Source organism: Neovison vison, chromosome 9, assembly GCF_020171115.1.
Source record: "Neovison vison isolate M4711 chromosome 9, ASM_NN_V1, whole genome shotgun sequence".
NCBI lineage: Eukaryota > Metazoa > Chordata > Mammalia > Carnivora > Mustelidae > Neogale > Neogale vison.
Window position 1 is genome coordinate 85,059,136 of NC_058099.1, and position 27,458 is coordinate 85,086,593.

General features: G+C 44.6%; 1 protein-coding gene across 3 annotated transcripts; it reads right to left on the minus strand.

Moving 5' to 3' along the window:
• GCNT1 (glucosaminyl (N-acetyl) transferase 1) lies at positions 1–26,414 on the minus strand. 3 transcript variants are annotated; one of them, XM_044265863.1, is made up of 3 exons: positions 26,287–26,414; positions 25,363–25,479; positions 1–1,832 (listed from the first exon to the last, which is right to left on the minus strand). In XM_044265863.1, the coding sequence occupies exon 3, from the start codon at positions 1,686–1,688 to the stop codon at positions 402–404; it is 1,287 nt and encodes a 428-aa protein (XP_044121798.1). In that variant the 5' UTR covers positions 1,689–1,832; positions 25,363–25,479; positions 26,287–26,414; the 3' UTR covers positions 1–401. The 3 variants fall into 3 exon arrangements, with proteins under 3 accessions (XP_044121798.1, XP_044121800.1, XP_044121801.1); XM_044265865.1 differs by lacking the exon at positions 26,287–26,414 and adding an exon at positions 25,622–26,080; XM_044265866.1 differs by lacking the exons at positions 25,363–25,479; positions 26,287–26,414 and adding an exon at positions 2,197–2,215.
• Between the last annotated feature and the right edge of the window lie 1,044 nt (positions 26,415–27,458).

The following is a 27,458-nucleotide window of genomic DNA, read 5'->3' on the forward strand; positions in this document are numbered from 1 at the left end:
TTGTTGCTATATATTTATTCAAATCAAGAAAACTGTCATAATTAAAGCTCTCAAAGTAATTTTGGCACAGACGAAATCTTGGTCATTTTGTTAAGTCCCTGAGTTCTTGGAACAGGCTGGTTTTTGCATTCAGCCTCATCCCTGGCTACTTGGGCTCCTGCCCCCTACAATGCCCCCCAACCTACTCTAGCTCCATATGCTAACTCTAGGTCAACGTTTGATGCCCTAACATTTCCAACCCATGGAGCTGGGCAGAAATCCCTCAGCTTCAGGGACATTCACAATCAGAGTCCCCAACCCGAAGAGCGCCCCCTACAGTTTCTGTTTACTGCTGGGCAGAAGAATCAGGGTGCATCTCACACATGCATCTTCTTAGTTCTAAAGTTGCCCCAGATGAACCGTCAGTGTTTTAACGTCTCCAAGGCTTTATGCCTCAGGTGCTCATCCAAACACTGGATGGCAAAGAGGTCAACGTCCGTGTCGAACTTGTTGGCAAACAAGTGGTGCTTGCGGAGCATCCAGTTCAAGTCACCTGCTCCGAATACACACACGGAACGCACGTGGACGCCACTGCAGGGTGGGTAGGGGGCACCCTTGGAAACATCACCCTCGAAGTACTGCCACTTGACAAACCTCGCGATCGCGTGCATGTCAGACATGTCGTACTTCTGGCTTAAGGACAGGGAGCCCGGGACATCTGGGATCCTCTGAATGGTGGCCCAGAGATACTCATCGGGGCTGTAGGTGTCTTTTGCCCACTCCATAAACTTCTGGATTTTTTCGTTCTCTAGCACGTACTCCACGTACTTCCTACTGACCACAAAATAGGCACTGCCCGAGAACAGGGGGGTTTCAAGAGGGGGCTGCATTTTGTCGGTCCCCGTGTTCGTCAGCTTTCCGTTAACAACCGTATAATGCTTTTTCCACCTTTCTTTTTTGTTGGATGGCATCCTCTCGGTTTCTAGGTTGTTTTCACCCATTAGCGACTTGAGCTTCCGGACAATTTCCAAGTTGGTTTTAATAGGAAAATCCATACCGCAGAGATTTATCAAGTACTTCCAGTCCGCCCTCATCCTGTAGAGGTCCTGCATGCAGTTGAGGTCGGCCTGAACCCGGCTCCACGAGGCGTACACCACACTCTCCAGCTGGCTGGCCACGAAGACATTACTGAAGCAGGACGCGATGCCCAGCACCGCGGCCAAGAAGGAATCCTCTGATTTTCTGTCCACATGAATGCAGTAGAAATTCTGGGGTGCATAGATGGCCCTCAGGAGCCTGTCAAGCATTTCAATTTTGTGATGGACCACTATAGAATATGCGATGGGAAATTCTGCCTCTTCTTTACTGAAGGGCTGCGTGATATATTTGCGCGCCTTGATGAAAGCGTGACAATCTCTGGTCATGTTTATATAGTCACTGGCTGTCCTCCGAGGGCGCTGCCTAAACTTCACGGTTAGAATTTCAAGCTGTACCTTTTGGATTTCTTCTACATCCCCCTGTAAAACTTTGGTACAATTAATATTACTACTAGGATTCTCTCCAACCAGCTCCAAATGTCCAACACTTAGAAATTCAGGCTTCTGGTGAATTCTTAAAACAGAGAAGGCGACCAGGGAAAAAACGAGAAGCAGGAAGAAGTATTTAGTGGGATAAGAGAAAAGTCTCCTCCGCAGCAACTTTCTCAGCATTTCAAACAACAATCGGAGATTGTCCTTAAGTAAGGGCAGTCTTCCAGGCTTCAGGCAGTCATGATTCCTCTCCTGTCGTGGCCTTGAGAGCTGTCAGTTTGCATTTATCAAAACTGCAAAGGCATCTTGAGATGGAGAACGGCACTAAAAGAGAAGGAGAAGGAACATATATAAATACAGTCTTGTTACGACATCTCGGGTTTAAAAAGCATCCTCTTTGCTATCAGGTCAGACGTTGGTCAATCAGCAGAAGTGGGTAGTGTTAGAGGAAACCCACAGCCTGTAATAGTAATACCAGATTATTAAAAAAGAATGTGGGGGCAGGGGCCTCCTGGCTTGCTTCGTCAGTGGAGCATACGACTCTTGATTTGGGGGTTTTGAGTTCAAGCCTTGTGTTGAGTATGGAGATGGCATAAAAATAAATCTAAAAAAAAAAGAAAGAAACGAAGGAAGGAAGAAATACAACGATATGCTAAGGTATCCTACATGATACTACTTGGGAATTTACCTTTCAGGAAAATTAAGGTACAAAATCACAGCTGAAGACCTAGGCTACCATTACTGCACTCTCCACAGTTGGTAAGAGGAGTTTTTCCTCCTCTGCCAGTTCTAATGAGCACCCCCGCCTCAAAATCATTACTGTATCTGGGTTCCTCCTGATACTTCCATTAATGTCCATCAGCTGGCCTCAGCAGCCCCCGATACTTAAAGATCAGCTTCATCCTGCTCTTCACTAAGTTAGGGCTGGAGGTCCTCTTATGGAGAAGTTCAAAAACAGCTGTGACTTCTAAGAATCTCTGAACGGAAAGCAAGTCAAGTGACTTTTCAAACTAAACCGGGAAGGCCCCGCTGAAACCAGGCCAGATTTGGGTCTGTTTGGAATCTCTCTTAGTTCAGGTCCATACCAGTCACCACAGGAAGAGAAGACATACACAGTCCAAAACAGAGACAAAGCCTTGCAATAACAATTAATGTTTGTGAGAAACAACAGTTGTATACAAATTATAATGTATGACATACCTACTGTCTATATTCAAATGAATATAAAAAAATATAAAAACCCAACCCATTTTTATTATGTTTATAAATATTACAAAATATACTTTGTCTTAATCAATTTTATAGGGGCGCCTGGGTGGCTCGGTGGGTTAAAGCCTCTGCCTTCGGCTCAGGTCATGATCCTGGGGTTCTGGGATCGAGCCCCAAATCCAGCTCTCTGCTCAGTGGGGAGCCTGCTTCTCCCTCTCTCTCTCTGCCTGCCTCTCTGCCTACTTGTGATCTCTGTCAAATAAATAAATAAAATCTTAAAAAAATCAATTTTATAACTTGGAAATTGGTTCTATAATAAATGTTACTGTTTCTTTTTTAAAGATTTTTATGTACTCTCTCTACAACCTGGGGCTCAGACTTACAACCCTGAGATCAAGAATCCTATGCTCTACTGAGTCAGTCAGCCACCCCTAAGTACTACAGTTCTAACAAAAAAGCCAAATACCACTGATCATCTCCATACCAGATTCACAGAGATTTGAAACTGGTTTTTAATACCAGGATCAGCACTAGAACTTTTAAATATTTTGTTAGGAAATAAATTGTGAATGTTAATAATACAAATAAAAATAAATTCTGGCTCATTCAGTTTCCAGATTCCAGGTAACATACTGTGTTTGGAGAGTGCCTTTCCTGCAGTCAGGTTTTTTTTATATATATACGAGGCATTCAGCAACGGTGCTATGTCCCATGAAGCTTTTTAAAAAAAATCTGTGAAATGAGAAGGGAAATGTGTGAAGGGATGTAATGCCCATGTAAGTACACACACACTCAGAAAACAGGCTGGTAATCTAATCCTATGTATTCACTTTTTTTCCCCTCAAAAATTATGGCTGGTTCATTTCTTGCTTTTAAAATTTCCTGTCCAATCTTACTTGTTTTTCTAATGCTGGTTGTGTACTGCTAAAGGTTTGAAAATATTTGCAATTTGGGTCAAGCTTTTCCAAAGAAAACTCTAGCAACATGTCCCAAAGTGGGTGCAATGATCGGTGAAATGATCCAATACCATTGGAAAATCCAATATATTTTATCTCTACAGTGAAGATTCCCAGTGCTTACTGGCCCATTCAGTCTTCGATTGAGTTAGCGGCTTATCTCATCTTCTTCCAACTACCTTGTCCACCACCCGACTCCCAACCTGTATTAGCAAGAAATGTGGGGCGATTCTGCAAAAATACTGAAGCACAGAAACCATTAAAACAACAGATCATAAACAAAATGATGTCGGTAGGCAGCTCCTGCTCCTTACTGGTTCAGACATTTGAAGAAATCTGTCCAGTCATTAGGTCATCTGATCTCCAAGCAAACTGATTAGGGACTTAAGTGGCCTCATGCCACAAAGAAAACAAACATTTGAAAACCAATCTAGAAAAGTCACTCAACAAAGAGCAACACCACCAAACCCGAGGCAGGGCAGGGGCATAGGTCTGACTTCCAGAGTTGGCACATTATAAAATCTCCCTTTTTCTTCCTTCTTTCCTTTCTTTCTTTGAGAGAGAGAGTGTGTGCAAGAGAGGATGGGGGTGTGAGGGGCAGGAGAGAGGCAGAGAATTTCAAGCAGGCTCCATGCTCAGCATGGAGCCCAGTATAAGGCGCATCTCATGGTCCTGAGCTGAAGTCAAGAGCCAGATGCCTAACTGCCTGAGCCACCCATGCACCCCTAAAATGTCCCTTTAACAACAAAAAATTACAGAGTACGTCAAGTAACAAAAGTATAGATCATATAGAGGAAAAAAGCAGTCAGTACAAACGGTCTCTGAGGAAGCCCAGGTATCGGACTTAACAAAGACTTTAAGTCAGCTGTCATAAATATTTTCAAAGAACTAGAGAACTGAAAATATGAGAATGATAGACAACCAAATGAGAATTTTAATAAAGAGACAGAAAACGATAAAGAAAAACCCCAAAAGCAATCTGGAAGTGAAAAGTACAGTAAACTGAACTGAAAAATCGTCTACAAGGGCTCAACACTAGGTTTAAACAGACAGAAGAAAGAATCAGTAGAACTGAGGACAGGTCAAGTGACAGCATCCCGTCTGAGGAACAAAAAGAAAAGAGAATTAGGAAAAACAGAGCTCCAGAAACATGTGAGATGCCATTAAACATTATCAACAAATGTATAATAGGATTTGCAGAAGGAAAGGGGGGGGCTAAAACATCTGAATAATGCTGCAAACTTCTCCAAATTTTATTTAAAAAAATTAATCTACATATCCATGAGCTCCATGTAGGCAAAATGGTACAATCACTTTGGTGGTTTGGCCATTTCTTACAAAGCTGAAGGGAGGCTGATCTCTCTACATGGCAATCATACTTCCAAGGTTTTGTTTAATGGTCTAAGATATGGTCTATCCTGGACAATGTTCTATGTGTTGAGAAGAGTGTGTCTTTTGTTGATGTCGGGTGGAGTGGTCTATCAATATCCAGTAGTCTGGCTGGTTTATTGCGGAGTTCAAGTTTTCAGATTCCTTGCTGCCTTTCCTCCTTCTAGTCTCTAGAAGTGTTCCAACATAAAATGAGCAGTTCCAGCTGGTCAGGACTAGGGTGCAACGGAGTACTCATTGGAGGGGGGGACAGACAAAATGTCCTCAGGGACAGTGAGTGACGAGGCAGCAAATAGAATCTGAAAAGCAGATAGTCACAAGGTAACCGATTCAGCAGATCTAAGAATCTCAGACTGACAGTTAGGGAAAGAAAGAACTGGCTCTATTTTTGTGACAGAATCTTCAAAAGGTTCAGGGAAACGGTAGCAGCACAGATTCCAGAGCGGGATGAGAATGTTTGAAACAAAAACAAAACAGTATTGACCAGCAGCTATTTAAAAGCAGTTGGGTCTCTCTCTACCCTGAAACCTGGCCCCAGCCCAGGTTTATATTCTCTGCAGGCTGGGGCACACCAGGCATTCTGGAAAGCAGGGTTTCCAACCAGGAAACAGTGGAACTGAGTGAACCCAAACACAATAGCTATTGAGATCTCCTTCCCCATTCCCAGCTATCAGTTCCCAGAAGTTTGACCGCCAAGCCAATGCAGGAGTTTATTTACTAAGGAATCCAACCAGGCCAAGACTTAAATACATTGCTTAAGTTAGAAATTTCCCCAAATGTTCAAGGAAACAGACTGTGTACAGGAATAAGAAAACTAATAATGATATCCCCAGAGAGAGTAGAAAATAAATTGCATTCCATCAATCAGTAAGATTATATGGCCCGAAAACAGGCAAAACAATATTCCCATCCCATATGCTCTTTTGCAATGTGACCTTGCCATTCTCCAATCAAGAAATAGTCAAAATTTCTTTCCCCTTGAATTTGGACAAACTTATGACTATACTGACTGGTAGAGATTGGCAGAAGTGAGGCGATGTGGCCACCAAGGCTGGGTCATGGAATACTAAGCAGCTTCCAACAAGTTTTCTTAGAAAATCTGTTCTCCAGAGGCTTCCTTTTGGAATCAGCTTCCATATAGTACTAAGCCAGAGAGTGTAAGGTACCCAAGCCACCAGTTAGTTCCAGGTGAACCCAGCCCAGCTCAGACACGTAAGCGAAGAAGCTACCAGATGACACTCCAGCCCATGGTCACTCAACTCTTCTCTGAATTTCTGACCCACAAAATGTGTGAGCAAAAAATAAAATGGAAACGTTCATGTTACTACATTTGGGGAGATTTGCTTCATAGCAGGGACACCAACAAATCAGAAACTACACGAACGGAACACATAGCAAATAAAACAGAGTTCTTAAAAAATTAATGACATGATAGGAAAAACTGCAAAACTCAATGGCAGTGTTGGAAAAGAAAGCTGAGGAAAACTCTCCAGGAGTTAGTTAGGCAAACAGGCAAGCCAAATGATGGGGAAGTTGAAATGGTGGAAAAAGGTAATTTAGAGAACCAGACCAGGAGAGCCAGTCTCTGAATGAATAACAAGACCCCCAGAAAGACAAAACAGAAAACAGAAAAAAGAAAAAAAAAAAAAAAAAAAAAAAAAAAAAAAAAAGAAAAGAAAAGAAGGAAGCAATCAGTTAATTAAATGGTTGAATATTATTTCTCACAAAGAAGCAACAGGTTGACATTCCTTGGAATACTGACACAATGGGTAAAAACGGATCCACACCAAGACACACTCCTGAATCATGAAATACTGGAATACGGTAAAGAGAATACCACACAGATCTCCAGAGGGGGAAAATAAACCTCACAGACAGGATTCAGAAAATGAAAATCATGGCAACAGCATCAACAATGCTGGAAAGTGTACTCCTGAGGAGAACTCATTAAATCACATGAACTACTAAGTCAATTAAGGGTAAAATAAAAAAACATTTTACATCTTAAGACAGGTAAGGTCTCAAAATATTTACCTTTATGCACTTTACATCAGGAAGCCACTAGAAGAAGAACTCCATCAAAACTAAATAAAGTATGGGGGTGCCTGGTTGGCTCCGTCTATAGAGCACATGATTCTTAATCTCAGGGTTTTTAAAAGTCAAGCCCCACTTTGGGGGTAGATTTTACATTAAAAAACAAAAACCAGGGCGCCTGGGTGGCTCCGTGGGTTAATCCGCTGCCTTCGGCTCAGGTCGTGATCCCAGGTCCTGGGATCGAGTCCTGCATTGGGCTCTCTGCTTTGGTGGGGAGCCTGCTTTCCCCTTTCTCTCTCTGCCTACTAGAGCTCTCTGTTTTTGTTTTTGTTTTGTTTTGTTTTTTGACAAAGAAAATCCCCCCAAACCAAAAACTATTAAGTATAAACTAAGAAGAAAATACAGGAATCAGAAAAGGTACATGCCAAGATGACAGTAAAGGAACATCCTAGACTGTACCACAGGCCAACAGATTTCACTGTAGCAGGCTAGGGCAGATCACAAGGCCCCGGGACAGGATGGCTCTGTCGGCTCAGTGGGCAAAGTGACTGACTCCTGATTTCAGATCAGGTCATGGTCTCAGGGTCGTGAGGTCAAGTCCCCGGTCAAGCTAAGTAAGGAGTTTGCAGGAGATTTTTTCCCTCCCCCTCTGCCCCTCCCCCATGTTGCAGGCATGAGTTTCAGGGCATGTATGCATTCTCATTCTAAAATAAACAAACAAACGATTCCAGGAAACATGTCTTTAAGAAGAAACTGATGGAATGACTAATGGGAATAAGCATACTGAAAACTGATTTAAACAGCCTCCAGGATTTGGGCTGTGAATTTATAACTACATTGAAAACAAAGCAAACAGGAGAGGGTTGGGTGATAATTACTGCCTCCAAAGAAATCAGAGACCTGCAATAATTCAAAAAGCCATCACTGTGCTCTGTGGCTTAGCTCTGAAGAGCATTGGTCTTAATGCAAACACAGTTTTCTCAATTGAGATTCCCTGAAACCTTATTAGGAGGGCAGAGCAATGGGAAAGATGGTTGTTGGAAGAAACTTTGCCCAGCATCACATAACGGATGTTGCTGCTCCAAACAAAAGGCCTCTGCCTAATTTAACCCACCTCTCTCTCGTCTTCAACAGCTCACCACGGTAAGGACAGGACAGAAGGAGGAGTGGGGGGCTGTTTTCACAAAGTACATGAGGACATCCAAGGAAGGAGTCTAAAACCCAGTGATCATCGAACCTAGATTTGTTTGGAATAGGTCAGGACACAGAGGACCTTATGATATAATAACTAAGAACTAGATGAACTAGCCCAAGCCTCAGTATTTTAAATAAGCCAATGTCAAAAGATGACTTTCATTCCAATAACATACTTCCTAGTTATAGTGAATTTCACTACATAGAGAAGAAAATGAAAAAAAAAATTAAAGAAATGAGCGACCTGTGGCTCAGGCTATACTATCCTAAATTCTTTTTTAATAGTAGTAGTAATAATAATAATAATAAGGGAAAGCAGGAAGAGGGTGGAAGAAAGGAATAATACATATTTTTATTATAAAGTAATAGGATAGAACATATTTAGACTACAAAGTAGGATTTACCTTATTTACATGAATTTGCATAGACATATGGACATACGGACACATCCCTAGGAACAATCAGGATTTTCCTGTTCAGCCTCTAATTACTCTCTAGACTCCCAGACAAGGGGCAAGATAAAAAGGGCCCTGCACTGGGTAGCTCCATTAACCTTGGGTAAGGTTAGAGCGGACAGGTGAGTGAACTGTAGAAAACGAAAGAGTAGATTTCCAAAAGGTAAACCCTTTTCTCCTCCACCATTTCCACCTGTCATTCTGGCTTAAGTCCAAACAAAACTACTCTATGCAAGAATAATTCCCTCTACCTATTGCCTATTGTTTCATTTTTAATAGTGAAACATTTTTTTCTTAAAAACAAAAACAAAAACGCACGCACACCACACAGGTATGCTTAAACCAACAGCTGGATGGCCAAGTCAGGGTCCGCAACCTATGGCCCTTCTGCAGCAGGAAGCTGGCCTCCAGTCCCCCTTGAGTCTGTGACTCAAGTTCAAGGACTCCCGAGGACTATTATCCTGTGATGCAGAGGCTGCTGGGACAGAAGCAGAATACCCACTACAGTGACTGATGCTAAAGATGTTCCAGGCTCGCAGAGGCCTGGGACTCGAAGAGCATCCTGAAGCAGCCAAGGGAAGGAACAGGAAGTGGGTAAGATCTCAAGGCTACTTCCTGCCATTCTGGGTGGAGTTCTTTCCACCACCTGTGTCTCCATGGCCTCACCCCATCTGGGGGAACCTGCTAGGTCACCTGGCTGTGTCCGTGACTCACTGCAGCAAGGTGCCAAGATTTTCTGAGGTGTCACCTTAACGCAAGCTCCTGAGACCCCAACAGCGTCTGCTCCTCCAGACTGACTAGGAGAAGCTCTTGGGGTCCTCAAAACTTAGGACAGTGATTAAAAACACCAAGTTCCACAGTTTAGGTCACTGTCTCCCAGAGTTCATTCCAGAGTTTTCTTGGGCTCCAGCCACGGAAACATGGGCGACAGAAAAAACCTTTTAGGACTGGCACTGGACCCCATTTCCTGTGCCCTTTGGAGAGGGGGCTTTCCACATGAAATAAGATATTATAACTAAAGCCAGACGGTGTGACTAAGGGAGGAGAGGCCTGAAAGCACATCTCCCTCCTCCAGAACCCCATCTTCTAGGGCCAGGTACAGAACACGCCGCAGAGAATACCCCAGTCATGTTTGTTGAATAAGTGCAAGTCTCTTCCAAAGGAAGCCCGTGTTCCTCTGCTAAAAAATTTAATTAACATCTCTCCTCTCTACTTAAGGAGTTGTTTCTAGTTCTCTACACCTGCCCTGTGGGTACGTGGGCTCAGGAAACCCACAGGAAAAATGCCAGACTTGCTGACTTCCAAGCAGGGGCAAATCATAGACTCTTCTTAGTTCTTGGCACTCTTGGGGAAGCATGCGTTTTTCAAAACAATGTGCATTTAACCCTGACTAAAAGAAAGGCTACCGCTTTTCTAAAATGTTAAAGGTAGGGATAAAATTAAGAGCTAGAAAGACAAAATGATTGGTTCTTAAACATAATGAATAAAAAAAATAAGTATTTTAAAGCTCACTAAGCAGAATGGATACTGGAATTCCATTTCTACCTACTTTTTACAATTCCATTAGCTGTTTAACCCCATATGAAAGCGTATTTAATAATTATGCAAAAACTCAAAATACGTAGTAGAATTAGTGGAAGTTTCCCAATGACCTGCTCCTAATTTTAAATTAGATGAGATTAAATAAAACTAGGTTTTATTTGTGAGGTCGCCTATAAAAGAGAAAGAGAGAAAGAAGGAAAGAAGTATGAATGGAAGGGAAGGAAAGGAAGAAAGTAAGAAAAGGAAGGGAGGGAGGGAAGAGTTCTCTCTGCCTGAATTAATGGCAAGAAAAACTCTATAGTTTTTTTTTTTTTCCCCATTTACTCACTATACTACAGTAGGATGAATCTAACTCATGCATTTCATTCATTCCTGGAAATAGCACTGTTGTCTGTCCCCACTGCTTTCTCCCCTGGAGGCACAACCAGGGGCTGAAGTAGCCGACACCATTCCTGCCTACGGGCTTGGCAGGCAAGCTACACTACACCATGTCTCTGCCACAGAACCAAAAGCTGTAAGTCCACCAAGAGGAAAAGAAAGGCTCCAGGAAGGCTTCCTCGATTACAGCTGATCTGAACCACAAAAAAATGGGTAGGATTTAGATAGAATGTAAGAAGAGGGAAAGGATGCTGTAGAAAACCTTTGTCCTGCCCTGGAGGGCACCTCATCCATCCAGTAAGCCTTGCTCGGTAATCATGAAAATGTTCAAACCATCCCCGGAATGGCTGGAAATCTGGAAGAACCAAGACAGAAACTGTTCTGGAAACTTCCTTTGTAAATCTAAGGAAGACAGTACAGAAACCACAGAGACTAGACTTGACCTGTGGTTTGTTCTCGGAACGCCACCTTTTCTTTGCCTACTCCCTTAGACACGTGAACACCCTCTGAATGTTTGGGGCCAAAGACCAATGCTCTTCATCTGGGGCTCTCTAGAATATTCTTATGATAGCTCAGGAGGGCAGATTCTTATGATAGCTCGGGAGGGCAGAAGGTCAATAATTTGCCCGGCTTAGTCCTTTTCCCAAGAAGCTATGTACATTGTGTTAATGGGAGTCAAAAAAAAGCAGTGCCAGACAACAATTGCCACAGAACATTACAGTGGACTTGCTGTGGGCCACTTCTCTTCCCCCATCAAGACATCTGTGTCCGTTAGCCATCGGAGTGGGGCCTGTGGCTGACTGAAGCAGGGTTTGAAGACCCTGCCTCCAAGCTCAGTACTAAAGCAAACATGGAAATGAGGAAATGTAGCAATCAAGCTGGTCCCCTCGCCTTTTTTTTAAGATTTTATTTATTTGACAGAGATCACAAGTAGGCAGAGAGGGAAGCAGAGAGTACAAGGGGGAAGCAGGCTCCCTGTTGAGCAAAGAGCATGATGCTGGGCTCCATCTCTGGACCCTGGGATCTTGACCTGAGCCGAAGGCAGAGGCTTTAACCCACTGAGCCACCCAGGTGCCCCAAGCTGATCCCTTCTAACAGGATTCTGGAATTATGTGTCCTTCAGATCAACATTTGTATTTTCCATAGCAAAAAATGTCCCACTGATCCCACCCATCAGTACACATGCTTTCCTGATATCTTGAATCCTCTTCAAATGTATATTTCAGTGGTAGAAATATATATAGGGGTACCTGGGAGGCTCAGTCAGTTAAGCACATGACTCTTGGTTCTGGCTCAGATCATGAGTTCAGGGTCCTGTGATCAAGCCCTGCATCAGGCTTTACGCTCAGCATGGAGACCCCTGGAGTTACCTCCCTCTGCTCGCACTCTCTCACTCTCTCTCTAAAATAAATACGTAAAATCTTAAAAAAAAAAAAAAAAAAGAAACATACGGATTTACAAGTTTTATACACTACCTTGAAAGCCAAAAGAATGCCCATAATTGTACAGAAGTACCAGAATTAAGGCATTATATCAGTAGCCAGGAAAAGCAAATGATAAGCTAAACATGGGGGATGCACTGAGGAATATTACTCAGCCTTGAAAAGGAAAGGAAAAGGAAAGCATTCTACTGCACGCTACAACATAGGTGAACCCCAGAGACAAGCTAAGTGAAGTAAGTCGGGATGATTCCATTTATATGCAGCACCTACAGTCATCAAATTCATAAGAGATGGAAAGTATACCAGAGTAGGGGCTGAGGGTTCTACGTGTGCAAAGGGAGAAGTTACGGTTCATTGGGTATAGAGTTTGGGATGACGAAAAGTTCTAGAAATAGACAGTGGAGACACCAACGTACTTAATGCCACTGAATTTTCCCTGACAGTTTTAACCTCAAGAGTTTGTTTTTTTTTTTTAAACCCCTTTATTATGATTTTTTTTAAAAAAAGATTTTATTTGACAGAGATCACAAGTAGGCAGAGAGGCAGGCAGAGAGAGAGGAGAAAGCAGGCTCCCCGCTGAGTAGAGAGCCCGATGCGGGGCTCAATCCCAGGACACTAGGATCATGAAGGCAGAGGCTTTAACCCACTGAACCACCCAGGCGCCCCTAAACCCCTTTATTATGATTTTTAAAAACATGCAGCCTGTTTACAACTAGACTAGACCTTCAGAGTAGGTAGGTACTGGTAGAATGTTACGTAGAAAAGGCTTTTTAAATTGAGAAGACTGACCTTAAAGGATGTATGTTATAAAGGCATTGGGAGGAGTGAACCAGGTTGTTTGAACATACAAAAAGGGGTCTTTTTTGAGTTTAGTGTCATGAAAATTTGGACATGAAGAACAAAGATCATCTGTCTGCCTCCGTCTCAGAAGACTGGTGTTTCTTACTGCCTTCACAGCTTTCCTCTCCTGTTTCCTTAATGCGTGAGCAATGGCTAAACTTTGAGATGGGAAAAAACTGTCCTCTACTGCAATAGTTCACCTGTAGAGGTGGACTTTGTAGACTTGAACGAAATATACCTACTTCTGTGCGCACGCACACACACACAGAGAGTTCTGTTTTCTTTTTTTAATGATTTTATTTGAGAGAGTGAGAGCATAAGCAGCAAGAGAAGAGGCAGAGCAGACTCTCAGATCATGACCCGAGACCAAGGCAGACCCGTAACTGACTGAGCCAACCAGTTAGCTCCCGTTTTTCTTTTTCTTCTTTTTTTCTTTTTTAAGAAACTGTCAATCCCCTTACCACCCCAGGCCAAAAGTGAGTATAAAAGATCTTATTGTTCACTTCAAAATTCCACACTTGAAGAGCAATAAACCTTGTCCTCTCCTTTAAAAACAAAAAACAAACAAACAACTAAAAAAGAATAGTGGGTGGTTTAGAATACTAAAGAGAGCACCAAGTCTTACGGAAATAAAATTTTAGATTTGAAAGGTACTTTCAAGTTTCTTTTGTCTGCTCTTAATTTTGAAGGTGAGAATACTAGGGCACAGAGGTCATACGCTTGGCTCGGCCACCTGTCCAGATCAATTCTTGAGCAGACAGAGCTTACCAACAGCCCTGGTTTGTGTCCCATCTGCTCGTCACGCCGCCCATAGGTCCTGGGTCTTCTGAACAACCCCAGCATTAAATATTCCAGGCTTTAAATGCTTCCTATGTCCCAGCAATTCTAATCCAAAATACCAGATTCCTTTTTTAAAGGAAGTCCTAAAATTCCGGGTCATAGCATGTGTCTGGATCTTTGGCAGGCAAATCATGATCATCAGAGTAGATCTTCTCTTTTAATTATGCAAAAAAATTATAAAGCTACCCATGAGGAAACATGAGAAGTGCTCTTTTAACATATTAAAATCCAGCTTAACTTCCTGCAATGTGGTTCCTTTTGGTCTCTGTGAGACCAAACCTCACTGGCTGGGGGATGGGGGGCACAGAGAAAGACAGCTGCGTGAAGTCAAACAGAAGAGACAATAAATCCTATGTCATGTTCTAATGTAGGATTTCAGCAAGCCACCTCATCTCTCCAAGTTTTGGTTTCCTCATCTGAAAAGTGACTCATTAATACCCTCCCGGTTGGGATGGGGGTGATTTGAAAACCTCTCTACCACCTTGCAGAGACTGGTATGTGGCGGTTGCTGGATAAACAGGTGTTCTCACCATCATCTCCTATTTCAGCACTGAATTCCACATAATCCCGTCTCTGCACTGTTCCAAGCACTTCTCAGTGAGCTCCCGGTAATCGGATCTCGTCTCAGGCTCCTTGCCCACTCCCTCTCCACAACACTGTTCCCTGGGTCTACCAAAGCCTTATTCAACTTGAAAAAAAATGAAAAGAACGAGAAAAACAAAGACTCCAGCAGACTGCGGATGCTTTTGTTAAATGTGCCTTCAAGCTCAAAGTGTTTTCCGGCTAAGGAAACTAGAGTACAGTGTTAAAATGCTCTCAATTACGGTGCGCTGGGAGAATTCCATGAACTCTGAGTCCCCTGCATCAGGTCAGACAGAATGAGTGTCTTCCGAGAAACCCCAAACCTCCGGTCGCATCCTGGATGGCGCTCATCCTGTCTTCAGGACTGACCTTTCCCTTCTGCACTTGGGGCTCTTCACCTGTGCACAAGGGCTGTGGGGTTTGGTTAGGGGTCCCCAACTCCTGACTCCTATGGCCGCCTGCTGCTCCTCAGCAGGCGGGTGGTGCACGGGGACAGGGGAGGCTGAGACGGTGACTGTCCAGGGTGGAAGACAAGAGGGAGGATCCAGGACAAGACAAAATACTAATCAGGCTGTAAGTACACAAGCCTGAAGACCAGCTTTCTTGCGTGACAGCTTCGGAAATTGATAGGCACTTGAAATGTGACGTGTTCACTACTATGGTGGTTTCCTTTTTTATTTTATTTCCTTAAAAGCAGATGTTAAGGGCGCCTGGGTGGCTCAGTGGGTTAAGCCGCTGCCTTCGGCTCAGGTCATGGTCTCAGGGTCCTGGGATCGAGTCCCGCATCGGGCTCTCTGCTCAGCAGGGAGCCTGCTTCCCTCTCTCTCTCTCTCTGCCTGCCTCTCTGCCTACTTGTGATTTCTCTCTGTCAAATAAATAAATAAATAAATCTTAAAAAAAAAAAAAAAGCAGATGTTAAAATTGATGGTGTGGGGGCACCTGGGTGGCTCAGTGGGTTAAGCCGCTGCCTTCAGCTCAGGTCATGATCTCAGGGTCCTGTGATCGAGTCCTGCATGGGGCTCTCTGCTCAGCAGGGAGCCTGCTTCCCTCTCTTTCTGCCTGCCTCTCTGTCTACTTGTGATCTCTCTGTGTCAAATAAATAAATAAAATCTTTTTTTTAAAAAAAAATTGATGGTGCTTTCACAATGGGAGTTACTACGGGATTAAGGAGATGGTTCAAGTGAAGAGTTAGCAAGAATTTGCACCAGGCATTTTACATACATTGTCTCAATTCTCACAACCCGGGAAGTAGATACTTTTCCTCTCACTTCACAGTCAAGGAAACTGAGGCTTTAGGTTGCTTTGAATTGGGTCATTTGTTCCCGTTTACCAGCAGGGCAGAGGTGGCAGGGTGTTCAGCCCAAGGCTGAGTCCCCAGAGGGTAGAAGGAACAGAGCAGTCTCACTTTGCGGCGCAGAACACTGGGTCTGGTTATTAACAGCTTCAAATCACACCTTGCCCTGCTTCCTAAACCTTCCACGCAGCCCCAGAACCTTCCAAATATTCCTGTGGGTGTGACTATGAGAAACTCTCCTCCTGAGGGCTTCAGTCCTAAGATAGAGGGACCCATTTACCATCTAAGACCCAACTGTTCCCTTGAAGTGGATGCACAAACTTGAGCGGCAAACTTGATGCAACGTTTTCATTGTACGAAAGACTACATTTAGGTATGTATGTTGAATTTGAAAGTACTTCCAGGGACGCCTGGGTGGCTCAGTTGGTTAAGCAGCTGCCTTCGGCTCAGGTCATGATCCCAGCGACCTGGGATCGAGTCCCACATCGGGCTCCTTGCTCGGCGGGGAGCCTGCTTCTCCCTCTGCCTGCCTCTCTGCCTGCCTGTGCTCACTCTCTCTCCCTCTCTCTCTGACAAATAAATAAATAAAATCTTAAAAAAAAAAAAAAAAAAAAAAGAAAGTACTTCCAAAGCCAGGAATGAATGAATTCTCTAGGTAATGAAACGGGGAAAAAAAAAAATTTTTTTTATTTTTTTTTAAGAAACAGCATCCACAGAGAAGCTACACTCAAGCACGTATAAAATAAACCCATTAAAAAAACAAGGCTCCATACATAGTATCAATGTGCACTAGAAAAATTTGAGAAGCACAGACCAACCCAAAACTATTACGTGATCCTCTTTTTGTTTGGGGGTGGGGTATTCATTCAAGCACTTTTGAAAATGTTTGAGTTTTTAATTTACTTTAAGGTATTTCTTTTAAAATTGCAAAGAGAAAATGGCCCCAATCCTCCAACACAAGCTCCAGTTAAGTACGCTGGCAAAGCATTACAGTTCGAGATAATTTCCAAACAAAAAGCCACTTACAGTTTCAGTCCACTTACACATCATTTTCAAGTTCCCTTCTAAGGCCCGTCCAGGGACACTCCTGACTTACGCTTGTGCATAGATAGAACAGCAGCTGGGACTCAAATTTCTGTTCTGTTTTTTTTTCTATTAATGGACAGCGAAGAGTCTTTATTGGTTTTTTTGCCACAGTTAGTATGTGTCTCGTGGTTGGATATTAAAGGTATTTCCAAATGATATAAAGAAGAACTATGAACCCTTTTAAAGATACGCATAATTTGTTTTTTCTTGGCTTTGTAAAGGATTTCCAAAACTTACAAATTTCTGTTGCTTTTGATTGCCTTCCAAATGGACTATACTCATACGGCCAGCAGTAATATCTGAGCACCCCTTTCTCTATGTTTACTACATAATTATCTTAATTATGTGTCATATATTCATCCACTGTATAATTATCTTTGTCATTATCACAACTGTTTAATGGTACCTCACTGAGGTTTCATTTTGTATTTCTTTGACTACCAGTTGCTCAGTATTTTCTCTTGAGTATATTTACATGTGAGAAGGAGAGCTTAGAAGCAGTGACTTTAGTTCTGGAACCAAACTGCTCAGATCAAAAACTGGTCATCATCACCCAGCAACTCAGACTTCTGTATGCCATCAACTTCAACCTTCGGCTTCTTTGCTGGTAAAAATAATAGTAAATAATAACAATAATTTTAGGCAATTTGATAGGATTAGGGCCATGTGTACCTTAGAGTTTTTATAGAGTAAGGGAGCAAACCTGTCATATGCTTACACTGTATGTGACACATGGGCCCTCCATAAACATTAGCCATTTATTCACTATTATTATTAAATATTTTCTCCTGTCTGGACATTGTTCAAATCTTTAGTTTATGCCTAGAGGGAACTTTTTTCAGACCTCCACAATCAGAAACTGTATTTGAAGTTTCCTGACAAACAGCTGAATGCACTCAATTTAATTCCACACATAGTAGCTATTATACAAAACAGAATCCTAGGTTCTGGGTTATGGTGGGGTGGGGCGGGGAGTAGTCATGAATAGTGCATCTTCCTGATCTCAAGGAATCTACACATGCTTATTTGCTGAGCCTTCTGAGGGAAATTCTAGGCTTGATCAATATAGGTAAAAACTCTTTGGGGAACAATGCATCCACTGTAGCACTGAAAGGAACAGGAGAGCATCTGGCGAGACTGGCCAGAAACCACTTTGAGGGTCCCCCCTGGGGGCAGGAGAGGTTAACGGGGACTCCTTCCTGGGATGGCCACACTGCAGGGGCAGCGACTACACCACATCCTTTAGGAATTCTCCTGGTTAGCCAGGTGTTTTGTTAATTAGCAGCCGTGTTGGAAAGGAATCTTCCTAAGTAGACTGAAGGACTCTGATTAGCATAACATGCAGAAAGCGTAAACAGAGATGAGATGGGGGGGCTCCGACTTTGTGTCTGGAACAGAGGCATCCTAGAGGCCTGTCAGGCACAAACTCAGAAGGACAAAAGACCCTGGCAAGTCGCATCATCTAGGAGGTTGCCTTAGGCGCATTCCTGGGTCCAGCTGCTGATTACAGAAAATTCAGGATTACTTGATGCCAACCCATGACCGTGCTGTCACCCAGGTGTACCTTTTGTGGGAGAGGCAGCTAGAGCCCTCGGAAGGGCATAGGTGGCCCCAGACTTGCTTTTTAATTCCCACCCATACCTGCAGAGGAGAATGTGGCCCTCCCCTGTCAGCTTCCCCAAAAGATCCAAAAGTGCCTGGGGCAGATCTCTGTCAACAGCAGAGTCCAGGCTAGGGAAGGCAAGAACGCGAACCACAAGGCCTGTGTGGAAATAAGATTCACCTGTCCTGGGGCAGGAAATTTATTTTTTCCTCCTTTCTTTTTAAAGCATTCAAAGTGGATTATTTAAAGGAAGTTTAAGGTACGCATTTCAAGAGAAACAAGACACGCATACATTCTGTATTTGTTCAATTTCACAACAGAAGCTACAGTAGCAATGGTATTTTCCACAAATCAACTGCAGGAGCACATCATGGGGAAGATGTAGTTTTACAGTTTATAAGGAAATCCAGTTCTCCATTTGCTGTAGGGGGAGGAGAGCACCTTGCCTCAGTTTTTAATGATAAGTTTATACATTTTTTAGGGCAAACACCAAGAGAAAAAGCTTTAGAGTAAGTCCCATCTAGATGGGTATATTTCTTTAAAAAATTTTATGTACCACTGTATAATGCACATTACTAAAAAGATGGGGAAAAGAGGAAATGACGCTTATAAGTATAATCACTCATGGTACAAATACAAATAGATATTAGTATTTGTAATGAAAGCAATAGATTAAATATGCTTTATTTTTTAAAGAAAGATCTTATTCATTTGAGAGACAGAGAAAACAAGCAGGGGGGAGGGGCAAGGGGAGAGAGAGAAGCTGCTTCCCCACCGAGGAGGGAGCCCAATGCCTGAGCCATGCACGCAGGCGCCCCTAAATACGCTTTATTTTTGAAAACTCTTGGTTAATTACCTTGTTATAGAGTCCTGTCAAGTCTTGGTTCCCAGTTTCCTGCAGCCTAACATTTTGTTTTAATGGCTGTCTGGGTGACACATACCCACTGGAGAAACAGTAGAACACTCTGGGCTTTGCTGCCTAAATCTTGATACTTTGACAAAGTCTTTTTTGGTGAGATTCCGCTGGTAGTTCTCAAATCCTCGTCCCTGCAAACTAGTCAGGGGGTGCCACATTTTTATGAATCTAACAAATGGACTAAAAACCCACTGATACTCTTCACTTCAAAGATTCTGTCAGACAATTCTTTTTCCAAGTTCTTCTAGGTTTTTAGTTTTGGAAAAGAGTTTTGACCAGCCGCAGATTTACCGTATTTCTTGGCAACATGTTTACATTACAGTGAAAACATTCCCAAACAGCTCTTTCCAAAATGTGCCTCTGTAGCATAAATTCTTCTGAGAAGCGATCACCCCTCTCACTGTGAAAATGTCACCATGACTTTGGATTGCTCCTGGTGTACCCACACTTTCCCCACTTGGTGGGTTCAACCACCCAGAAGCTCTCCAAATAGTGTTGATCAAAGTTTTTGCAACCCAGTCTCTAGGCCCCTCCCCCTTCCCCGGAGGCCAGTGGGTGGGGCTAAAAGCTCCAACCTTCTAATTACTGGTTCTTTCTGGTGCCCACCCCATCCTGAGGCTACCTAGGGCCCCCCTACACCTCAGCCACCTTATTAGCATAAGCAGGTGTGGAAAAGAGCTCTTTAGATGAATAACAAAAGACATTCTTATCATCCCAATCCCTCAGGAAATTCCAAGGGCATCAGAACCCAGAGACAAAGACCAAACCTCTATTTACCAGTCTATCAGGGCTGAGCCTAAGGGTAATCATCATTCATAATCTACCAGTGTTTGGCACTAGAACATGCTTGATGAACACTGGTTACAAAGTAGCTGACTTCTCCAACCCACCCAACTCAGCAGACCGGCATGCCTCCTCCTTCAGAGAGCTCAACTTTGAGGCCAACAATCCATCCTCTCCTGCCCTCTTTCCATCAAAGACCACCCCCCACCCCCCACCTGTGTAATGGAATCCAGCCTCTTTCTCCTTTGAAACCAGGCTCAGTCATGGGTTTCTCACTCCCACAGGCTTAGCTTCTCCCCTCCCCCAGCAGCATTAGAATTTGTTCAGGTGTCCCCAGTCTCAAATGGAAAAGGAGAAAGAGAGAAATGCAAGGAAACCACAGACCCCACATTTCCTCCGTATTCCGCATGTCTATTTCGTTTCTCAGTCACTGTACCCAGTGGCTCTTCCTCTTCCAAACACATGATCTTTTTCTCCAGGCCAGCCCCTTTATCTTATCCTACACCCGTCCTCTGATGATCTTTTGTGTATGCAATGATTACCCACACGCAACAGCTCCCAACAGGGGCTTCCTTCCACCTCATCTCTTTCAAGAGTCCAGATGTCAATTCCTTGGTCTCCACTCGAGTGTCTCACAAGGAAGATCTATCCCAAGGAATCACCTTCCGTCCCTCACCCCGGGGTTCTCGAACATTGGGAATGGTTTCACGACCCCATCCCACTCAAGTTATTTATGCCAGAAACTTTCAAAACATGCTCCATATCACACTGTCCAAAAACCACATCCAAATAATCACCACTTTGATATTGACTTTAGCTACAAAACTCAATCTCTCTCCCTTTCCCTCCTCCCCCCAAGCCCTGTGTCCGGCTTCTACTAAGTACCATAAAGGCCCGGGTGAGAGCAAACAGCTCTTTGCACTCTACCTTTGCACCCCAGCCTGCCTCTCTTCAGGGTATGTGTGCAAAGTGACAGGCTGAGGGCCTGAGGCCTTTGGTCCAGTCTAGCTGGGACAAAGTAGTCCATCGTTTCCAGTCTGCACAAAGGCACCAAAGATACCAGCCCGGCCTAACCCTGCAAACCATTCTCCACACAGCCATGGAGATGATCTTTTCAAAAATCTAAACTTAATCACTCATCTCATCTCCTATTTAACATCCTTCAAAAGGTTACCATTACCTTTCCATGGAAACTCAGTCCTAAAAATGACCCAAGAGGCCTCACCCCACAGCCATATTTCTGCCTTGGTCTTAAACCCTTCTTACATGGAACTCAGGCTCCTAATTCACCTGACTACTTCCTATTCATTTTTCAGGACATCTTTTAAGTATCACTTCCTAGGGAGACCTACCCTAAGTAATCTCTTCCCCTAGTTGACGTCCTCAGGTTAGATGCTCTCTGGACATTGTGGGCTTTTTTGGAGTCCCACCAACAACTGCGACAGCCTGTGGGACTATGTGCTGGTCTATCTCCAACCCGTCCTCTAACCCAATGAGCTGGAAGGCTCAGAAAGGGGGGGGCCCTCCATCCTTCCCAGCCGTAGGGTCAGAGCTGACAATGCCTGTCACGTACGGGTGCTCACTAAGTTGTTCAATGAATGCCTGAAGAAACAGGTTGCTCAGGGACCCACTCACCCCCCCATACACAGTCTGGCTAACTCTGTAGCAAAAGAAAAATAATTTATGGGAGGAATTTTTTTTTTTTAAAGACACGGGTGTACATTTTAAAATTAACTTTTAAAGTTTATTTTATTTTATGTTTTTGGTATTCTCCACACCCAACATGGGGCTCCCCTCGTGATCCTGGGGTCAAGAAGTCACATGCTCTTTCAGCTGAGCTATCCAGGTGCCCCTTCTTAGTAAATTTAGCGTACTGATGACCGAATACGTGCAGACTCCTGATTGGAAATATTAGTACAGTCTGTGAGTCGGAAATTCTCAGTTGCTTTGGAGCAGCAGTAACCTCTCCGGGGATTTGCATTAGTGATCGCAATCCTCTTCTGATATGAACAAGGAACCAGGGTCAACTTCACGGGTATGCAAACTGTACTGCCACACAGGGCCCTGTGATTCACCTAATACTCAAGCTGTCTGCTGTCTTCTTGATATTCTTTTTTTTTTTTTTCTGAGTTTTATTTAAGTAATCTCTATACACAGTGTGGAACTCGAACTCACCACCCTGAGATCAAGAGTCACATGCTCCTCCAACTGGGCCAGCCAGGCACCCGGCATTCATGGTGTTCTTAAACATGGGCCTCAAAAATTATGTTGCCAATCCTGAATCTTAACAAGTAAGTTTGATTTCTAGAAGGGAACCAACGGATTGCCATTCCCTATCTAAGGACGCATCTTTTTTAACCAAGGCTTTGTGTTTTCAACCTCCGGAACTTAAGGTCTAAAAATATTCAGTGTATTTTCTTCTTTTGATATGAATCTATTGTGTATAATGTAGGGCTCTCTTCTATCAAATCAGAATTTCTCAGACTACAGAAATATATGGTTGTCTTAGCTATTGCTATTAGCTAAAAGCTTTTTATGTTTTTTTTTTAGAGATTTAATTAATTTATTTATTTGACAGATCACAAATAAGCAGAAAGAGAGGAGGCAACAGGCTCTTGCCTAGCAGGGGGCCCAATGTGGGACTCCATCCCAGAACCCTGGGACCTGAGCCAAAGGCAGAGGCCTCAACCCAATGAGCCACCGAGGCGGCCTCTTTTTATGGTTTCTAAAACTAAATTCTACTCTGAACATGATGATCTACAGTGAGTCTCGTTAAAATTTTTGCTTGTGGTTCTCTTAGGAATTGTGTCAATTTTCCCAAATCAGTAAGCATGGTTCATTAATATTTTATCACCTTAAAAAAAATTAAAAGACATCAAGTAAACTAAATGGAGAAAACTGGGGGCACCTAAGAATCGGACTCTTCATTTCTGCTCAGGTCGTGATCTCAGGGTCGGGAGACCAGCCCTGCATCGGGCTCCTCAGTGAGAAGTCTGCTAGGCTTTTTCCCTCTTCCTCTGCCCGTCTCCCAGCCTGCTCCCTCCTTCTCTCAAATAAAAATAAATCTTTTTTTTAAAAAGGTAAAATAAATGGAGAAAAATGAAAACCACTCTAGAATTCCTTTTTAGCTTCTACTATTTTAAAAACTTTGGAAATTTAACAACCACACGGAACACCCAAAATTTCATTGGAGATATACCCTGGTAGGGCACATGGGGCTGTTCACAGAGAACACTAGTTTAGTCATCTTTATTATAAAACTATTTTAAAATGTAGATGTTTAGACATTACAGATAGCTTCTCTAGTCACTAGAAGTTTAACATTCGATTGTATCTACAGTTTAGTTCATAAACATCGAGAGCATTTGAAATGTTGGCTCATTCTTTTCCCCAGCCGGGTGACTCCATCCTCCAGGGCACGTGTGGCAACATCTGGAGACACCTGGGTTGTTCTAACTGCAGGGAGGGGACGACTGGCATTTACAGGGTAGGACCAGGATGCTGCGGCACATCCCACAACACGCAGGACAATTTCCACAACAAAAGCTTAACTGGCCCAAATGTCAACATAAGTGGCCTCTGCCACAGAGGGCGACAAAGAAACACAACAACCTTAAGCGCTGCATCCGGTGTCAAAGCCAATGTGGTTAAGAGTGAAGATAGTCCCCATGAGAACAGTCATTTGGGAACTCCTCTTTTAAGTCAGGGAGTTAGGCATTTGGCATCCTGAACTAGAACCATGAATAAATTTTCATTAGAATGGCCATGAGAGACTGTGGACTCTGAGAAACAAACTGAGGGTTTGGAAGGGAGGAAGGTGGAGGGTTGGGTGAGCTTGGTGGTGGGTAGTAAGGAGGGCATGTACTGCGCGGAGCACTGGGTGTGGTGCGTAATCAATGAATCTTGGAACCCTGAAAAAATTAAAAAATTTACAAAAAAAAGAACTAAAAAAAAAAAAGAATGACCATTAGCAGCAGTGACACAATCCCTTCTGGCTGGCCCATAAAAGGCTCCTCTACACCGTGGCAGTACCGCATCCTTCATGGAAAACAGGAATTGAGAATTGGAAGAAATCATTTCAACAGCATTAATCTCGGTTTCCCACCACCTCGTTTTATGACAAGTGCACAATATCTACATCATAGGTCAGAATTTTTCATTCCCCTCAAGAATGCAATCACCAGCTATAGAAGTTTCCAAGACAGATCTGAAAACGAATGACGCAAGAACCAAATCTGATTGGTTCCTGTGTCTGAAAAAAGAAAAAAAAGACAATATTTAAATCAGGTTTTACTTTGTTAAAAAAAAAGAAAAGAAAAAGATTTTTCAGCTAGTTGGGGGAGGGAAGAAAGATCTAGACACCCTGGGTCAGAATCCCTGCAGGGTTATGGGGAGCAAATGGCCATCCCCATAGATTGTTTTAGGAGGTCCTCCCTAGGTCACCTGTGCCCAGCCAAGCCCCCCTTAAATCTCCCACCCATTACCTGATCAGTCCCTGTAACATAGTTGATTTTGTAAATGGTTGATAATCCTCAAGGACATTTTTCTTTATGTTAAGCAACTAAGTTACAAACAAACAAAAAACTAACATGGTTGGAAGTGGTCTTATAATCAGTCAGGGATGAATTATAATTAATGAAGGATGAAATCCACTAGAGATTTGGGGCCCAGGCTAAAGGGGTCCTTCCCAGGGCCAGTGAAGGAAGGGCAGATGAGCTGATGGCAACCTTCAAATCCTCCCCAAGAAGTAGAAACCAGTATCAGCCTCTTCCACCTAACGATAAAACTTTGTAAAAGCCAATTTACAGTATATTACAGTTTTTAAAAATTGAGGAGTTAGCCACTTCTAAGAACTCAGTTTCCCCAAACCACATCTTGAATGGCTGCGAAAAATCCATTAGACAATAGCAGATACCCACCAAGCTCAGATACCGTATCCTCTCGCAGGGGAGCCTGTCTGGAACTGCCTGGGCTCCTAGCAGGTAATTTACACTGATCTTTAAAAACCATTCATCCCTTCTCCTCCACTCTATAAAACAAATCTGCCTTTCAGAACAGCTCTGAAAGGGGGACAGAGTGCCCAGAGCAGGGGACAAGTCCCTGACCGGATGCCTCACCTACCACTCTACAAATTCGGGTCACAGAAACCTGTAGCCTGTTCTCATCTCAAGGAACCAGTGCTTTCTCTGAACCTCGTATATCCTTCCCAGTTGGCCGCTTGTCCTACGAGTTGTTAAATAAAGACTCTCTTCCCTCCAGAAGGGAAATCAAGCAAAGGGTGCCACGGCTGCCCGGTGGCTACAAACCTTACCTCCACCTGGGCAGCCCATAAGGTGCAGCCGGATCTGCGGGCGACCTCATCCACGGTGAGAAAGAAGTGTGTGGCCGGTGCGGGTGCCGGGGGCTCGCTGGGCATGGAGGGAATGCGCTGCAAGGAAAAAAAGAGCCGTGAGACAGGGCTGCTTTCACTTCAAAAAGCTAATAACCAAAAATTGGAAGAATGTGAGTCAGAAACGGAGTACTAACGGAAAAAAAAAAAAAAAAAAGTAACCTAGGAGGGAAACGATCACCTGTTTTCCAAACAGACCCAGCAGCGCAAGTTTCCTACACCCGCGGGGTAAGGACCGAGAGGGGGCAGGAGGAAAGAGAGAAGCCGAGGGCTGGGGTGGGGACTTCGGAGTCCCTTTCCAGTCGCTTGCTCCAAGGCGAGTCATTTCTCATCCTAGTGTCGTCTTCTTCATCGGTAAAATGAGGGTAATAATGCCCCTTTGCAGGGCTACGGGAAGGATTAGACGGAGTTGGCACCCAAGAGACAGCGGTAACTGTTCGCTCTCCTGCCCATCCACGCCCGCAGCCAACTCCGACTTCTCAGTTCTACTCGCTACCCCGACCAGGGGGAAAGACGCCAGAAACAAAGTGGCTTCCAGGTGACACTGGGCACCGGAGTCCTGGCCCTGGGTTCCACGGATCCAACCAGAAGGCCGGCCCAGGGAAAGCGTCCAGAGCGCACACGCGCTCCCGGCTCACCCCTACCGAGCGTCCACTCCCTCCGGCCAGGGCTCAGCTTCCTCTTCCCAAGCGGAACCCCCCCACCCCGCCCCCGGGGCAGCGGGGCCCTGGCTGAGAGCCGGCTCCCTCCCTCGCATCCTTCCCATCCTTCCACCCGCCACCGGGCGCCATAGCAGGCGATCCGGGTTGCCGGGAGCGGAGTGGATGGCGTGGAGGAATCGGTTACCTGCAGCAAGCCTGTGGCGGCCGGGGCGCATTACGGTGCGCTACCGCGCGGCACCCCAAATACCCGCGCACTGGCCACCCGATGCGCTCCCGGCGCAAGCTGCGCCGGCGGACCGCGCCTCCTGCCTCACCGCCAGCTGCCCGGCCGCCACGCCCCTGGCCCCGCCCCGTGAGGCCCCGCCCCCCAGCGCCCCCGCCTCGCCCACCTCCGAGGTTTGAGGGCGGGGCGGGGCGGGGAGGGGGGCGCCGGCGCGGCTCCTGGCCGGGGACAGCGCGCCCTCTGGGTCTGAGCGAGGTGTGGGCGGAGAGCCGGTGTTCGTGCGCTTCCTCCCGTTCGCTCCCCGAACTCCGCAAGGGCTGGGTGAGTAAGTGGGGTCTTCTTCGAGATTCTTTGCCTTCTCCTCCGAGGCAGGAAACGCGAAAAGTACAGCTTTTCTGATTTTCAGTGTTTTATTAAAAAAAAAAAAGCTAAAGTCAAAGATTCTGTATATAACGTGAAGTTTAGAAATGACCATGCGGTTTGGTTCCCCCGCCCCATGTCTTTTGTTCAGTTTAGTATTTAAAAACTCATCGCATTCACGTGTTTTCACCTAAAAACTAAGACAAAAACTGGGAAACAGTCCACAGTGCCGTGCGAAGTAGAACACCCCTCTTTCCCGACCTTGTGGCGCAGAGGGCTGTCGCTTAAAGAAGCTGACACGGTGTCCTTGGTAGCAGAGGAATACCGCGGGTTCCCCCTTGGACTTTGTCCTCCTGGAGAGCAGACATCACGTAGTCACTCAGCGCACGTGTTTGGAAGTAAATGAATGGCGGACGTGCCTGCTCACTTCCCCACCCACCAGGTCTTGCCCGGGTCGTAGGGCAAATCTGAGACCCTCGGAGTAGGGAGGTTTCCGTGCAGCTGGAGGCTTGCCTGGTGTCCCTCATTCTTACGAAAGGTCACTGCACAGGGGAGAGTCCTGAACGCAGAGAGCAGGGCCAGGCTGGCCTGGAGGAAACCACAGAGTCTCTGAGGTTCATCTTCTGGGGCTTCGGATTTGAGGAGGTTAAATACCCCGGTGGGGGTGGGGCAGGGAAGGGTGGGACCCGGGCGGGCCGTACCTTATAAGTGAATCGTAAATTAGCATATTGGTTTCCTGTTAACCCCCCTCACTTGTGGGGACCCCAGCTTTC